This window comes from Danio rerio, chromosome 23 (assembly GCF_052040795.2).
Source record: "Danio rerio strain M-AB ecotype USA chromosome 23, GRCz13ab, whole genome shotgun sequence".
Classification (NCBI taxonomy): Eukaryota; Metazoa; Chordata; class Actinopteri; order Cypriniformes; family Danionidae; genus Danio; species Danio rerio.
This window is the reverse complement of record NC_141043.1, coordinates 30,665,857-30,681,482: the sequence shown is the minus strand read 5'-3', so window position 1 is coordinate 30,681,482 and position 15,626 is coordinate 30,665,857. Positions and strand designations below refer to the sequence as shown.

The following is a 15,626-nucleotide window of genomic DNA, read 5'->3' as shown; positions in this document are numbered from 1 at the left end:
CGCTGCACCACCTTTATCTGTAATACATTAGGTTATTCCTAATTTAATGCTTTACCATTCATTAATTCAAAAACGTAACCCCTTAATGGTCAGCCCATTTTTATGGTTGAACAATGCATGATATATAGTAGTCAACATTTAGGTGGATCATAAAAAGAACGAGTATAGTTTCAGTTCCACTTTAAGGAAAGGTTTTAATCCACTTCAAATGTTGACTACTGTAGTTTATCAAGGTAACACAATATACTGAAAAACATCCCACTTATGGAACTGAGCGTTTAAATAGGTAATAAAAAATATGACTAAAATTTGTAGTATTGTCTTTTCAAAATGCATTTCGGTAAACTTTAGTGACCAATACACATTAACATTTAAGTCAATTTTATTTCTTTACATAAAAAAATTATGTAAACGGCTCCAGATTACATTGGTTTTGGAGGAGCTCTTGGGGCACCACCCTGGAAAAAGAAACAGAAAACAGTTACATATAGATAAAAAAGCATAAAATAGCATGTTTTATTTATTCATGTATGTAACACTGATGTGAAGACCAGACTTACAGTAGGCCTGAAGCGTGGAGGTGGTGTACGGTCCTTCCTGGCCTCGCGAGAGCGGTTCCTCACCACTTTACTGTGGATGGCACAGCTGACACAGTAGTGCAGCTTCACATAGAGTTTGGGCAAAACATAGGCTGCACAAAAACAAAACATAACTGTTAATATTGTACAATGCCTCTGTCATGCTTTGCCATGCATCATGTAGTATGTAATGTAACCTTTTATAAATCTTAGTCTGCAAAGCTTCAATGATCAAAGTGCACAATACATAACTAATCTCTCCCTGAAAAAATAAGCACAAATGTATGTAGGTTTCTAGCAAATTAGCATAATTTCATACTTGAATGGTCTTCAAAGCCTGCAAAGTAAACAATGTCAACTTTGAGCCTTATAAACAACCTGTTGTGTTGAGATGCTGCTTATTTTGCTGCAACAGCAAATTAACTTTTCAGCACTCCCAAAGGACGAAGTCTGCAGATCAAATTGCTACAGTAAAACGGGCACTACTGTTACAGCTCATATCTCTGTATTTGAAAGTGTAGAGAAAGCTTCCAGAGAAATTAAATTATGGCAGTGGTGTCAAAACTATATCCTGTAGAGTTTAGGGCCAACTGCCTGGAAGCTAGTGTGTTTAATTGTAACTGGAACCAATTTTTTTTAGGACAGTGGTGCTCCAGGATTTTAGTTTGAACACCCTAGAGATATGAGAATGACTATGGCTTCCAACATGTGTTGTAAGTGGTTGACTCATCACAGCAGACTGGCCAATCTGAACAGGCACTCAAAAAGCAAAGGATTAGAAAGATTTGATCGTGGAATGGACCATTTTAGACTGGATGCTGCCACCTGTATTATACGATTTTTGATCTTTGATGATCTACTGTAGGAGACATCTAAAACAATAGTTTCAAAAGGGCACTAGGGACACAATCAGTGTCCTCGTTTTCTAAAGCAACTGTTTACTCACAATCAAACACACTGGCTTCAGAGATGTCCCTGACAGCAGCAGCCTCCACAATATTCCTGATGACAAACTTCTTAATGGCCTTGTCCTTGGGCACACAGCGGGCGCAGTTTGTGCAGCGGATGGGCTGGACATGACCTCGTCCCTTCTTAGCACGACCGTTATTCCTCCTCTTCTTAGTCTAAGATGTGGAAAAGTACAATGAGACGTGGTTTTCAGGGGACAACCTAAAAACACTAATTTACTTCATTTCAGGCTTGGGCATGTTACTTAAAATTATATATTTACTTTATAACGCTTTGAAATAAACTTACATACTGCAATTGCTATAAAAAACACAATAAAAATTATGTGTTATGATACACTTTTCATTTAACATGCAATAAGGCCTATTGTGTATTAAATGATATAGTGTGGTGATTTAATTTTAACTTTACAATTTTGAAATACATATATAAAAAGATCACTTTTATGTTTGCGTGCGTAAAGGCGTAACTTGTAGATGCATTACGTTTAAATGTAATAGTTGTGAATGCGTACGATGCTTTAGTGTAACGTTACATGCGTAGACACCTCAGGCGTTTTATCGCTTCAATGGGTTAATTTGCCTAAAAACCGATTAGTGTTTGCTGATGAATGAATAAACTTTACTCCGAAACGCGTACCCAGCGAGATAATACGCCGTATCGTAAAGATCGAGCCAGAATACAGGACTAGCCTCTGACTGAACGATTGGTAAACTCACCATCTTGATTTTAGAGAGGCATGAAAGAGGACCGGAAAAGCTCTTACGTCATTTTTATAGTTCACACGGCGGCCGGAAGTATGTAGTTAAGAAAATAAAAGCCCTAAAAGTAAACCCATTTTATTATTTCAATAATCGATTACAGATCTTAATATTGTGAAATTTTACTATATAAACATTTGAACGAATTCTTCATATTATGTTTTACCTGTGATATAATGCAGATACAAAGAGAGATGGTGCTCGACGTAAAGTGAGGTAACATGACCTCCCTGAAAGAACAGGAGAAATATGACATCTTGGTAAACCCAAATACTGCAAGGTAAATATACATGTCACAGATGAGACCCATTGTGGTGCTGCAATTAATACTGTATTAAGAGGTAGCAGTCCTCTATCTCCAATTTTATATGTATGCATGGATTTATTTGTTTGTTTTATTACTAAAAGCTAACAGTAGTAACAAATATGCAAGTCTTTCTTTCTTTTTTCTTGAACTGGGGTTGATGTAGCAAAATAACATGGTCACTTTGTCACAGTAATTAACACAGATTGACCATTTCGTAAAGAATTGTTTATCCATTGTGTGTGTGTGTGTGTGTGTGTGTGTGTGTGTGTGTGTGTGTGTGTGTGTGTGTGTGTGTGTGTCTGTCATAAAAATGAAACTGCCAAACTTATTTCTTTTTTTATATCTAGTTTTTATTGATTTTTTTAGGATCATATAACCAGTGGAAACAAACAAGTGGAAACGAACAAACTAATTACAAATACCCAAATTACTGGGTTTGAGTGGTTTTTGTTTACTTTTCTTAAACAAATATTATTTACTGTCATCATGTCAACGTTAAAATTAATAAGTTATTAGAAATTAGTTATTAAAACTATTATGTTTAGAAATGTGTTGAAAAAACATCTTTTCTTCTTTAAACAGAAATTGGGGAACAAATATATGGGGGGGGGGGTAATAATTCAGGGGGGCTAATAATTCTGAGTTCAACTAAACATTAATGACTTATTACTTTATATAATTTAGAAATTGTTTTAGTCATACTCTTCTTGTACGTCTGAATGAAAATCTAAACAAGCTGATTGTTCCAATTGTCATCCTGTATTTCTTTCATATAATAGTCCCGCAATTGTAAATATCTAAATAGGTTTTGTTTTAAAAAACCAAACTTATCTTTTAAAGTTTGGAGGCATTCCATTCTGCCAACTTTTATAGTTGCACAAAATGAAGAGATTCCTAATAATACCCATTGTCCCAGGTTTAAAATCCAATTCCAAATCCATTCAAAATTTGCATTTCCCGTACTTATTTCAATATTTAAAAAGTCAATTCTATAACATTTTATTGACAAAACATCCTGATGAAAAATGAGTACAGTACAGCCTATAGTGGCATTATATAAATCTTCTAATTTGCCATCAAATGATTCTTGTTAATCTGGAGACTATATGTTTTTTTGTACACTGGGTAATATTTAGTGGGTGATTTTCTTCAAATCAAAATCAAAAGTTCAAAAAATAGGCAACAGTTGCATATAAATCTGTATAAAACCTTGAATTCATTTGATGCTTGAAATCTGTGACTTATTGAGATTTCCACTAGATGTCAGTAAAGCCTATGAGAACTAAGACTCTCAATCTGGTGTAGTCAGTCACTTATTAATCAGTGCTAAAGGTTGTACCCAAGCAAAGAAGATTGGTGAGATAGCCTACCACCATATTTTGTCATGACCAGTTATCTGATTATTGTTCTGGAATGATCGTTGTTAGTATATGTGTTAGTTATTGTATATTTTCCTGTATCAGACTTGTGTACTATGCTCAAGAGCTGTCACTTCTTTCCATTTCTAAAATGTTTGACGATTGGTTGTTGATATTCTGAAATAACCTCTGGTTTGCTTCTGGAGGTGATTTATAGAGTTGGTTTTTGGAGTTGAGTGGCAATGAGGGATGTGTACTTATGCAAGCTGCTCTCAGTATGGAAGAGTGGATGTGTAGCTCCTGCGGTAGACTGTCCCCTGTGTCACTGCATTGAAGGAACTGTTGCCAAAAAAACCCTTTTCTTTATTGGTTCATGATGGGAATGGAAAGGACCCACTGACAGAAAGGAACACACAATCAAATTCACTCCCATTCTTATTGTAAATTTCTTTGAACGTGTAATAATTTTAAGATATTAATTTCAGGGCGTCACAGTGGTTCAGCACCATCACCTCACAGCAAAAAGTGTTGCTGGTTCGAGCCTCGATTGGGTCAGTTGGCATTTCTATGTGGAGTTCACATGTTCTTCCCGTGTTCGTGTGGGTTTCTCCGGGTGCTCCAATTTTCCCCACAAGTCCAAAGACGTGCGCTATAGGTGAATTAGGTAGGCTAAATTGTCCATAGTGTATAAGTGTATACGGATGTTTCACAGTGATTGGTTTGCAGCTGGAAGAGCATCTGCTGTGTAAAACATATGCTGAGTAAGTTGGCAGGTTATCCCATTGTGGCAACCCCAGATTAATAAAAGGAGTAGCCAAAAAGAGTCATATGGTTCTAAACTTTTAAGAATTTCAATCTTCAGATGAACACAAAGGAAGATGGACTGAAGAATGCTTGAAAAAGGCAGCCATTAACCTCCGTTGTAGGAACAAAATTTTTTCAGTCAATCTTCCCTTGTGTTTAATCGAAGACTGAAACTCGGGTTTAGAATAAGTGGAGGATGAGTAAACCATGACAAAATAAAATTGTTTTGGTGAACTATGCCTTTAAGCCATCATGAGATGAAGAGGAAAAAGGCAGACATGGTGACACAGGAATGTGTCAGTGTTTCTGTAACCGCTATGCCCCTAAACTGCAGCAAATAAACATTCCTCTGTTCATGTGTCAGAGCTGAACACTTGCCCACTGTTGCTGTAAAAACATAGCCAATAATTAAAACCAAAAAACCCAATGCTTTTTTCCTTTGTCTTAACATTTTTCTCCCAGTGGATTGCATTTAAACAATGTACCATTGTTCATCTGAAAATGTGCAAAGCACTGCAGATGAACCACCAGAGATGGACACAAACACATCAAAAAGTGTTACTACAAGTACAAATAATTGATCATCATTCATTCATTTTCCTTTGGCTTAGTTCCTTATTTATCAGGGGTTACCACAGTGGAATGAATCGCCAACTATACTGCCATATTTTTTACACAACGGATGCCCTTCCAGCCATAATCCAGTACTGTGAAACATCCATACACTCTCACATTCACACAATAATTAATACAATTTAGTTCATCCAATTCACCTATAGCACATGTCTTTGGACTGGGGGGAAATGTAGCACCCAAAGGAAACCTACATGAACAAAGGGAGAACATGCAAACTCCCCACAGAAATGATAACTGGTCCAGCTAGGATTCAAACCAGCAACCTACTTGCTGTGCGGCAGCAGTGCTAACCACTGAGCCACAGTGTCTCCAACTGATTATCATTTATTCATTCATTCACTTCCTTTTCGGCTTAGTCCCTTTATTCATTCCGGAATTCATTCTTTATTCACAGCGGAATGAACTGTCAACTTATCCAGCATATGTTTTACCCAGTCGATGCCCTTCCAGCTGCAACCCATCTCTGGGAAACATTCATTTACACTCATACACTATGGACAATTTAGCCTATATCGCATGTCTTTGGACTGTGGGGGAAACCGGAGCACCCGGAGGAAACCCACACGAACGTGAGTAGAACATGCAAACTCCACACAGAAATGTCAACTCACCTAGCTGAGGCCAGCTGACAGCACTGCGCCACCGTGTCGCCAACTGATTATCAAATATATGCAATTTATTAAAAATTGTTGTATTTTAAGTATTTAAATAAGCTGTGATTAAAGAAGAAAAAAAAAACTAATTCCAGCATTATAGATGAGGCATTTGCGGTGAAAACATGAAACATAAATGCACAGATAATGTATTTGTTAAGAGTATATTGAAACATCTGTTTATATTTTTCAAAACAGCTATTTTTTTGAAACATCTAACTAACAACTACATTTATTTGGTCCAAAAGTTAAGGGATTAAATAAATACAATCTGTAAACACATTTTATACTTTAAATGAGATAAATAAACATGCGTTATGCATGTGACCAAGAAACTATACAATTTTACAGTGAAAGAAACATAATTTGTAGAAATTATGTAAATTAACTAGACAACCCAAAAGAACTATTGCTAATCAAATGGATAATAGTTGTCTCTCTTTAGAACAAAAACAAATAATCTTGTTTTATATGACATTTTTGCATTTTAAGGAAAATTTGGTTGTGGATGTGACCGATGTGAAATTGCCAGTTGTGTGACTTTCGCTAATAAAAAAAAAATAATAATAAAATAGTATGAAAACGTTGACAGATGTTTTTGAGTATTTGAACATTACTGTAAAATATGAACCTACACAAACAACTTGGTAAAAACTTAATTTCTTTCATGGCAGGACTGACATTTGCATGGAATTGCTCAAATACAGAATTATGTAAAAATTGTCATGAAGTTCAAAGCATCGTTCAGTTCCTGAACCGATTGCCCATCCCGTCCTCTCATCTATTTTTCATTAATGGATGATCAGTCTTATCTGGAGAATTGAATGAGTTGGTGACATTGTAAAAGTCCAATTTTCTAGAAATTACTGATTTAGAAGCACCATCTTCTCTTGCTATGACTGAAAGGCTTTAACAAGTTTTCAGTTTGTTTAGAATGGCTCACTGTCTTGCAATGTTAAAGTTGAGCTGCCAGTTAAACAAAGTTTGTCAGATAATTATGTAATTTATGCCAGATTTACATCAATAACTGAGAAGAATCAGAAGGTGTTCTCTAATTTTGATTAGTGTCATTTTTAAAATATCTCCTTTTAGAGTTATACTGTGCTTCAGATTACATACACTGTAAAACCCAAAACATTAGGGTAACTTAAACCATTTGAGGAAACTGATTGCAACAATCTATTTAAGTTCAAAAACTAATCTTAATGAGTACTGTGAACTTAATTCATTTGAGTAAACGAAGCAATTTGAGCGAAGTAAAACCAAATAAATGAAGAGAACTTAAACCATCCGAGTACTGTAAAACCCAATATGTTAAGGCAACTCAAACTATTTGAGGGAACCAATTGCAGCAATCCATTTAAGTAAAACTAATCTATGAGTACTGTGAACTTGTTCCATTTAAGTTGAAGTAATGAGGTACAATCTAAGCCCGGATATGTTGAGTTTACTTAAAAAAACAAGAGGAAACTTGGTTGCCCTAAAAAATTTAAGTAATGAATACTTTGAAAACATAAGTGAGCTCTACTTAAAATAAGAGTTGTTCTAATATGTATTATAAGTTGAATAAACTTAATGCTTTTAATTTGTCTGCTACTCTGGAACCACACCATTGCATACATTCATTCAATAAACAGATGCTTTTATCCAGAACAACATACAAATGAGCATATAGAAGCATCTCAAACCAGTATATAACAAGACTAAATTTATATATTATATTTATTGTTACTGTCCTAACAGAGTGTTTATAGGAAAGTGTGTTACATATAGTGAGGAAAGCGTGTCTTTTTATTATAATTTGGTTCTTACTTTGGTTAATATCACTTTATTATTTGGTTTCACTTATTGTTAATCTTAACATTTAGGAAATTGACTCTCTACTATAGATTTTTCACTATAATGCGAGGAAATGCGATGGTAGAACCTTATGCAAGCGCATTGTGTGCTTAATTCATCAAGAAAGTTATGCAAGTTTGCATTGACATGAGTGTGAGCAAATGATGACAGGATAATGTTTTATGGGTGAACTGTGTCTTTAGACATTTCTTTCTGAGCCAATGGCAACAAGTTTTTACAGCCATCAAAAAATATGGCTCCATTATCTGAGCTTTATCTCTGTCATCAAGTGGTTGCAGAAAGTGATTTAGCCCGGCTGAAAAACAGGCCTACTGAGAACCGCCTGTTGCCTCAATGGACTAAATCAAGAGGTCATGGTCCATTAGTGAAGGGGGGTCGATATTGCCACCTAAATCATTACTGGATCAAGCCTGTTTGCCCACACACACATACCATGAAGTACACAGTTGCACAGAAATACAGATATTATTTCACACAGCCTTGCTCCCGCAGACTTGAATGTCATCCAGAAAGACTCCATTCTGAAGTGCATTGTACACATAAACCACAGACAGCAGTCCAATAGCTTAAACTATACCCACCCTCATTCCACAGACACATCCTCAGGAAAAAAGTGGATTTAAGAGTGTCACGGCCCCTATTTCTGTGGATATAGACTACTCAGGCTTTAAATAATGTAGTAAACTCTCTCTTTGACCTTTCATATCCCTTGCTTAGAAATATGTCTGCCAAAACCTATAGAGTTGTTTTTTTTTTTTTTTTTGTCTGTTTAAATATGGAAACAAGAGGTTTGCATGAACATATCAAGAGTTTAAGTTGTTTCACATTTGCTACTGTGTTCATTTTTAATTTTATGATTAGGAAAGCTATGTTGGCAAGCATTTTATTTGTACTTAATAATTGTGTATGTTAATTTGCATTTGATTCCTTTGTTGCTAAAAAGGCAGACCAAATGCACAAAATCGTGTCATGAAAAAACGAAATTGTGTATCGCAGAATGAAAGGAAATTGTTGATGAAATAATTGCTGTATACTCAATCTAGATGCGAAGTAGATTAGTGTCTGAATACTCACTTGGAAATAGAAGTTTTTTTGTAAATTTTATATTTTTATTTTGACCTTAAAGCAACACCAAGCATAACTAAAAGCAACAACAACTATATAGACAGAAAAGACAAACAAAACAAAGAAAAAAGACAGAAGAAAAAAAAGATTTTAAAACCATTGTTACATCAGTTCTTCCAGTTTTATACATGCAGTGCATCCGGAAAGTATACATAGCGCTTCACTTTTTCCATATTTTTTTTTATGTTACAGCCTTATTCCATAATGGAATAAATTCATTTATTTCCTCAAAATCCTACACACAATATCCCATAATGACAATGTGAAAAAAAGTTTGTTTTTTTTTTAAATTGTTGCAAATTTGTTAAAAATAAAAAAAACTTGAAAAATCACATGTGCATAAGTATGCTCTAAAATGAGCTCAGGTACATTCTGTTTCCACTGATCCTTCTTGAGATGTTTCAGCAGCTTAATTAGAGTTCACCTGTGGTAGATTCAGTTGATTGGACATAAATTGAAAAGGCATACACCTGTCTATGTGTATAAGGTTCCAGGGTTGATAGTGCATGTCAAAGCACAAACCAAGCATGAAGACAAAGGAATTGTCTGTAGACCTCTGAGACAGGATTGTCTTGAGGCACAAGGCTTGAGAAGGTTACAAAAAAGTTTTTGCTGCTCTGAAAGTTCCAATGAGCACAGTGGCCTCCATCATCCGTAAGTGGAAGATGTTTGGAACCACCAGGACTTTTTCTAGAGCTGGTTGGCTATCTAAGCTGAGTGATCAGGGAAGAAGGGCTATAGTGAGGGAGGTGATCAACAATCCAATAGTTACGCTGTCTGAGCTCCAGTGTTCTTCTGTGGAGAAAGGAGAACCTTACAGAAGGACAACTACCTGTGCAGCAATCCACCAATCAGGCCTGTATGGTAGAGTGGCCAGACGGAAGCCACTCCCCACCTGGAATTTCTCAGAAGGCATCTGAAGGACTCTGACCATAAGAAACAAAATTCTCTGGTCTGATGAGACTAAAATTAAACTATTTGGAGTTAATGCCAAGCGTTATGTTTGGAGAAGATCAGGCACTGCTCATCACCACGCTAATACCATCCCTACAGTGAAGCATGGTGGTGGCAGCATCTTGCTGTGGGGATGTTTTTCAGCAGCAAGAACTGGAGGACTAGACAGGATAGAGGGGAAATGTTTGAGTTTGAGAGGTATTGCTATGAGGAATGGGCAAAAATTCCCAAAGACATGTCCACCAACCTTGTGGCATCATATTCAAAAAGACTTGAGGGTGTAACTGCTGCCAAATGTGCATCAACAATTATTGAGCAAAGGCTGTAAATACTTATGTACATGTGTTTTTTTTGTTTTGTTTTTTTAGTAAATTTGCAACAATTGAAAAAAAAATCTTAGTCACTATGGGGTATTGTGTGTAGAATGTTGAGCAAATAAATTAATTTAACCCATTTTGCAATATGGATAGGCTTTAATATAAATAATGTGGAAAATTGATGCGTTTTTAATACTTTCCAGATGCACTGTAGGTTAACAATGTTACACGTATTTCTAGGTCAGTGGGCACAGGCAATATGGTGATCTTGCAAACCATGACAGTCATACATTTAAACATTTGACAGATATTTAAAAAAGGGTTTCCATGTGGCTTTGAAACCCACAATGCTATCAGAAACATTGTGTCTAAGTCTCTCTAAATGTAATAAAAATTGCTAGAGAATTCTAAAAGCCAGCATTTAAAAAGTGGTTTTGATGCCTTTTTCCATAGACAAAGAATATATTTTTTTAGCTATCACCATTCCATATTCCATATTGGATTGAGTCAGACCAACTAAAAACAATGATTGCTGGAAAGCAGTTTTTGGCATGTTTCATTTGCTACACATTTTCAAGTTTATATGCTGTTTGAGATCTATTCTGCTCAGCTGGTTGTTTTGAACCAAATGGCTTAAATTTAGACAAACCCCAAAAAATTGTGTTACATTTTTGAATAAAATGTTCAACTCAATCATTGGGTTGGTTCATATTTTACCAAAATTTGGGTTTGTATGCTTTGAGATTGTATGATCAATTCTAGAGTGCAAGATGCTTTATCTAAAGTGACTAACATTACATTGTAGGTTCATGTTGTTATTATTATTATTTTGCTTTCAGGTCTATGTTAGTGCTATACTTAAGCAATATAAAGATGCTGAAATACAGATATGTGCAACACTGGTTTGATTTTTGTCAGTGTGCTAGCATAGAAATGGCTTCAGTTAATAGATATAGCATATCATTTAAATTTAGTTCCAACTTTAACCAAATGGTAGTGCAGCCATTGTGTTTGTTCCTATTGTACCCAAAATTTGTATGAAGCTATCCCAGCATTGTATTAAGTATATGTCATTCATAGGGCTCTGTGTGTGTCAACCTGTACATATACTGAAGACTAGAAATTACGGCTGGGTGATATGGCAAAAATAGTTGCTATTTTTTATTATTTATCCCAACAATGACTAAAGCCACACAAATTAGAGAGTTAAATGGCATAGCATTTTCGGCAGATACATTTTTGGTGGTCGAAAATTCGGTACATCTCTAATATCAACACACTTTTAGATTCTCATTGTTGCATTTTTTGCTGTGTGATTGGCTCTTTGATCAATATAGAGTAAAAATGTCCAGAGCTTATCATTGTTATTGACATAAATTTTATCACGATTCAATATAATATTGTTTATCGGTCCTGCTCTACTTTTAAACATCTTTGGATCTAGATATTTCTTTCTAAACTCTTAAATCAAAGCATCCAGCAGATCTGTGATCATACATCAAATTCTGCTTCACAACTTCTATCGAATAATACCAGCTAATACCCTTTAACAGACACTTTTCTGACACTTTTCTCCTTTTCAAGGAGCAGTTGCAAGGCAGAGTATGAGCAAATGATGGAGATGTTACAAGACTTTGTCCTTTGTGATGTTAGATGGCAGTTTTTCTGGAGCCACCATCTGCTGAGAGGGTCAGGCAGCATGTAGGGTTCAAATCTCCTGGATTTTGCCTGCTTCCCAGCTGCCATGCCCAGGCACTCCGAAATCCACACACAACCGCACTTACACACCTCGCAATTATCACACACACACTCGCAGACACGCATAATCCCAGGCATGCTGCGCTGCTGAAACCATTCTCATCAGGGCTGACACTGAAGAATGTTGGGATTCTTGTGTCGAGGTACCAATGTATTTTTCCTCCCTCTTTGGGTTTGTGCAGAATCCACACATTCTGTTGAACCCATGCGCCCACACTGCGTCAGCCCTGCATGTGACCACTGCTCCACTGTGCTCTATTCAGCACGGTGACCCGAACTTTGCTCGCATTCCATATACTTTCTTTGGCCCATTTTGCCCAGAAGCTAGCTTCTCAACCCTTCCCATAGGCCCCGAGCTTAAAGAGGGTAAACGGTCTTCCAGAATTTTTTGGAAGAAACCCATATTTTTGTGGTCCATATACCTGCTTGCTGTACCGTTCCCTTGAAATTAAAGTGACTCTTGAAAGGAAAGTAGTCTATCTACAACAGCATGGCTCAGCCAAACTCTTACTCCGTCCAACCCAGTGAGGTTTTGTTTTGGAATTTTATCAAGCGGTTTAATTTTTCGCCATTATTCTATTAGCTTCAAACCACTGGTGGAAGGTTAAGTTTCTCCGAGTCCCTCAAGGGCACTTACTGAATTAAACTTTATTGCGTAGTTTTGGAAAAAGAGCGGCACTTCAATTAAGGGGAACAGCAAATCAACCATGTTACTAAATGGAGATGTAGAGCGTTAATGAGTTTTCAGCTTGTGGTTTTTGCGTCTGTCGTAATCTGTGACTCAAACTTCATGCTTTCTGACTTGTCGTTTTGCATACGTCCATCACAATCACTATTGGCATTGAAAGCGAGAAGAATTTCTGCTTTTAGGAGCTCTTGTGTTTCCCAGCCTCCCTCTCCCTGCTTGCCGCCTGGCAGGCCCGTGTGTCAAAGGTGGCTGCTGCAGAACAGACTGTGGGAACAGCCGGTCAGCCTCCCCTGTCCCCTATTCCCTAACCAGAGGGGCAGCCATCAATCCAAGCCTGCTCGAACCCCTCCCGGCACACACATCCCTGCAACCCACACACTCTCTCCCCAATAATCCGCGGAAGCAATTTCATCTCGACTCGGGTGGCGGCCCATTGTCGCCAACTCCTTCAATCTTTCCTAATTAACTCTCGCTTTGTCCCGCATCCGAGCTTCTGGACTCATCTCTACGACATTCCGATCGGGGCCAGTCTTTGCACTCCCGGGCAACCCTCGGACCCTAATCCCACTGCTCCCCTCCCTCCCGAGTAACTCTTACCATTTTTTTTTTCTTTCCCCCAACCTGCCGATCACCTACTTACAGAGTTAGGTAGGGGCATTAACTCCTTGGGATTTCTGAAAGAAGAGGACGAAGGAGGGGGCGAGGAGGAGATGGCCAGAAAGCGACTCCAACCCAGACAATTAGAACAATGGGCTGGGCCTGTAGGGGGCTAACTCGCAGCGTCACGCCTGGACGGTGGGGTATTTTGTCGGTTTAATGAATTGTCCGTCAGTCCCTGGCTGCATCATAGGCCATGTAGAGAGTGGACAGCAGGGACCCAGACACTAAGTCGGTATTTATTACACTGCCTTTGTCACTAATTGAGCTAATTATCAGTGACTCTTCAGCACTCCCACAATGACAGTAGCCCTCCACCCTCTGCCTCCCTCATCCCACCAGTGCCTGGGAATTCAGCCTGACTTTGCTTCTTTATCCCTCTTTTTTTAATCCTTCTCTGCTTATTTTCAATACATATTTCTCGTTTTTATTATTACTTTGTATTTTTGCACTTTTGCATATGAGTTAAAGAAGCTTAAAGAATTTGCTGCCTTTTTAAGATCGAAAAACTAATCTATAATTGATTTTGTGTAGAGGGAATGTTTTTCTTTTTTTGTTGTTGTTTATTTTGGACTAGTTTTAGATTTATTGGTTAGGGATAGAGATTTGAAGTTATATGACAGTGATTGGACATCGAGCTGAGATTCAAACTCAGGTTGAGTTTTTGTCACTTTTTATTATAACCAAGTTTGCATTTACTTGCTAAAGACTTTTAGACTGAAATGTCACATAAATCAATTAGATTTAAAATATATTTAAAAAGAAAAAAAATTACTTTAAATTGTAGTAATATGGCACAGTATTATGATTTCATCAAATAAATTCAACCTTGGATCATTTTTGAAGAAAAATCTGAATTATTTTTAATCATTGCCATTTCAACAAACTATTAATTATTTCAAACATCGGACTGGTAATATACATGACTGAATGCATTTAACTGTTTTAATAATAAATTCCAATAAGCTTACATTGCAAAAACAATACAAAATTGAATGCCTGATATAGGGATAGTGTGTAGCACATCTAAATAAGAATTTGTGTAACTAAAATTCAACCTGTTTATAATGCTTCTCTCTCTTTTTGCACAAATAGCACAAATAATTTAGATTTCTTGTATATGGCTTTAGATATTGTCTCGCAGTCAATGATTAAATGGAGTGAGTACATGTATTTTAAATACCAAATAGTATTTTGTAATTTGTATTTGATAGGGTTTATGAAAAAGCATTAATATTTTGTATCAAAATACTATAGTGTCTTGTATTTTTGCATTTTTAAAATAGCAGGGGTAAATGCAATATGAAGTAATATAATGTGTACATTTATTATAGCGCATTTATTGTGTATAGCCATACACCCAAAGCAGTTTTCAATCATGAGGGGTCTCTCCACACCACCACCAGTGTGCAGCATCCACTTGGAGGATGTGACGGCAGCCATAGGACAACGATACCTGTGCGCTCCCCACACACCAGCTATTGGGGAAGTGGAGAGACGGTGATAGAGCCAATTTGGTGGATTGGGATGATTGGGAGGCCATGATGGGTAAGGGCCGATGGAGGGAATTTGGCCAGGCCACCGGGGGTTACACCCCTACTCATTACGAGAAGTGCCATGGGATTTTTAATGACCACAGAAAGTCCTGACCTCAATTTAACGTCTCATCCGAAAGACTGTGCTTACCGACAGTATAGTGTCTCTGGTTGCAGGTTGAACGCCCCCTGTTGGCCTCACTAACACCTTCCAGGTACTGACCAGGCTCAGCCCTGCTTAGCTTCAGTGGGTAATCGATCTTGGGCTGAAGGGTGATATGGCTGTGGCTAAATAAGACAAACAACATTAAAAAAAAAATCCTAAACAAACAAAAAATAAATTGGCTGCTTCAAATGCCAGTAGCTAATCTGCAGGTGCTCTTTTTATAGTCAATTACAAACTTTGAGATACAAAAATATTAAATAAGATTCCAGTCTACTGGTCAAAAACTTCTACTTTTTTTGAGATATTGTGTTTTATATTGTGTTTTCAAGAGTACAATTGCAACAAAAACTGGATTCCTGGAAATGACTAAATTTTAGTTTTCAGAAATCATGATTTTACATTTGAGTATTGAAGATTTCAATTGCAAAAATGTCGAAAAATAAGACTTAAGAGATGTGACAATTTTCACAATCAAGTGACATAGTACTTATTCCAACTTA

The 15,626-nt window shown here is 36.9% G+C and overlaps 1 protein-coding gene across 1 annotated transcript; it reads right to left on the bottom strand.

Moving 5' to 3' along the window:
* Positions 1–364: 364 nt before the first annotated feature.
* On the bottom strand, positions 365–2,280 carry rps26 (ribosomal protein S26). The gene is made up of 4 exons (NM_200025.1): positions 2,267–2,280; positions 1,525–1,702; positions 561–691; positions 365–458 (listed from the first exon to the last, which is right to left on the bottom strand). Exons 1-4 carry the CDS (start codon positions 2,267–2,269, stop codon positions 423–425), a joined length of 348 nt encoding a protein of 115 aa, NP_956319.1. The 5' UTR covers positions 2,270–2,280; the 3' UTR covers positions 365–422.
* Between the last annotated feature and the right edge of the window lie 13,346 nt (positions 2,281–15,626).

What these genes read in the sequence shown, in the direction of transcription:
- rps26 (NM_200025.1), bottom strand. An exon ending in TGAAGCCAGTGTGTTTGATT is followed by an intron (nt 692 to 1,524) that starts GTGAGTAAACAG and finishes GTTTTTGTGCAG; the next exon opens with CCTATGTTTTGCCCAAACTC. An exon ending in CTCCACGCTTCAGGCCTACT is followed by an intron (nt 459 to 560) that starts GTAAGTCTGGTC and finishes TTCTTTTTCCAG; the next exon opens with GGTGGTGCCCCAAGAGCTCC.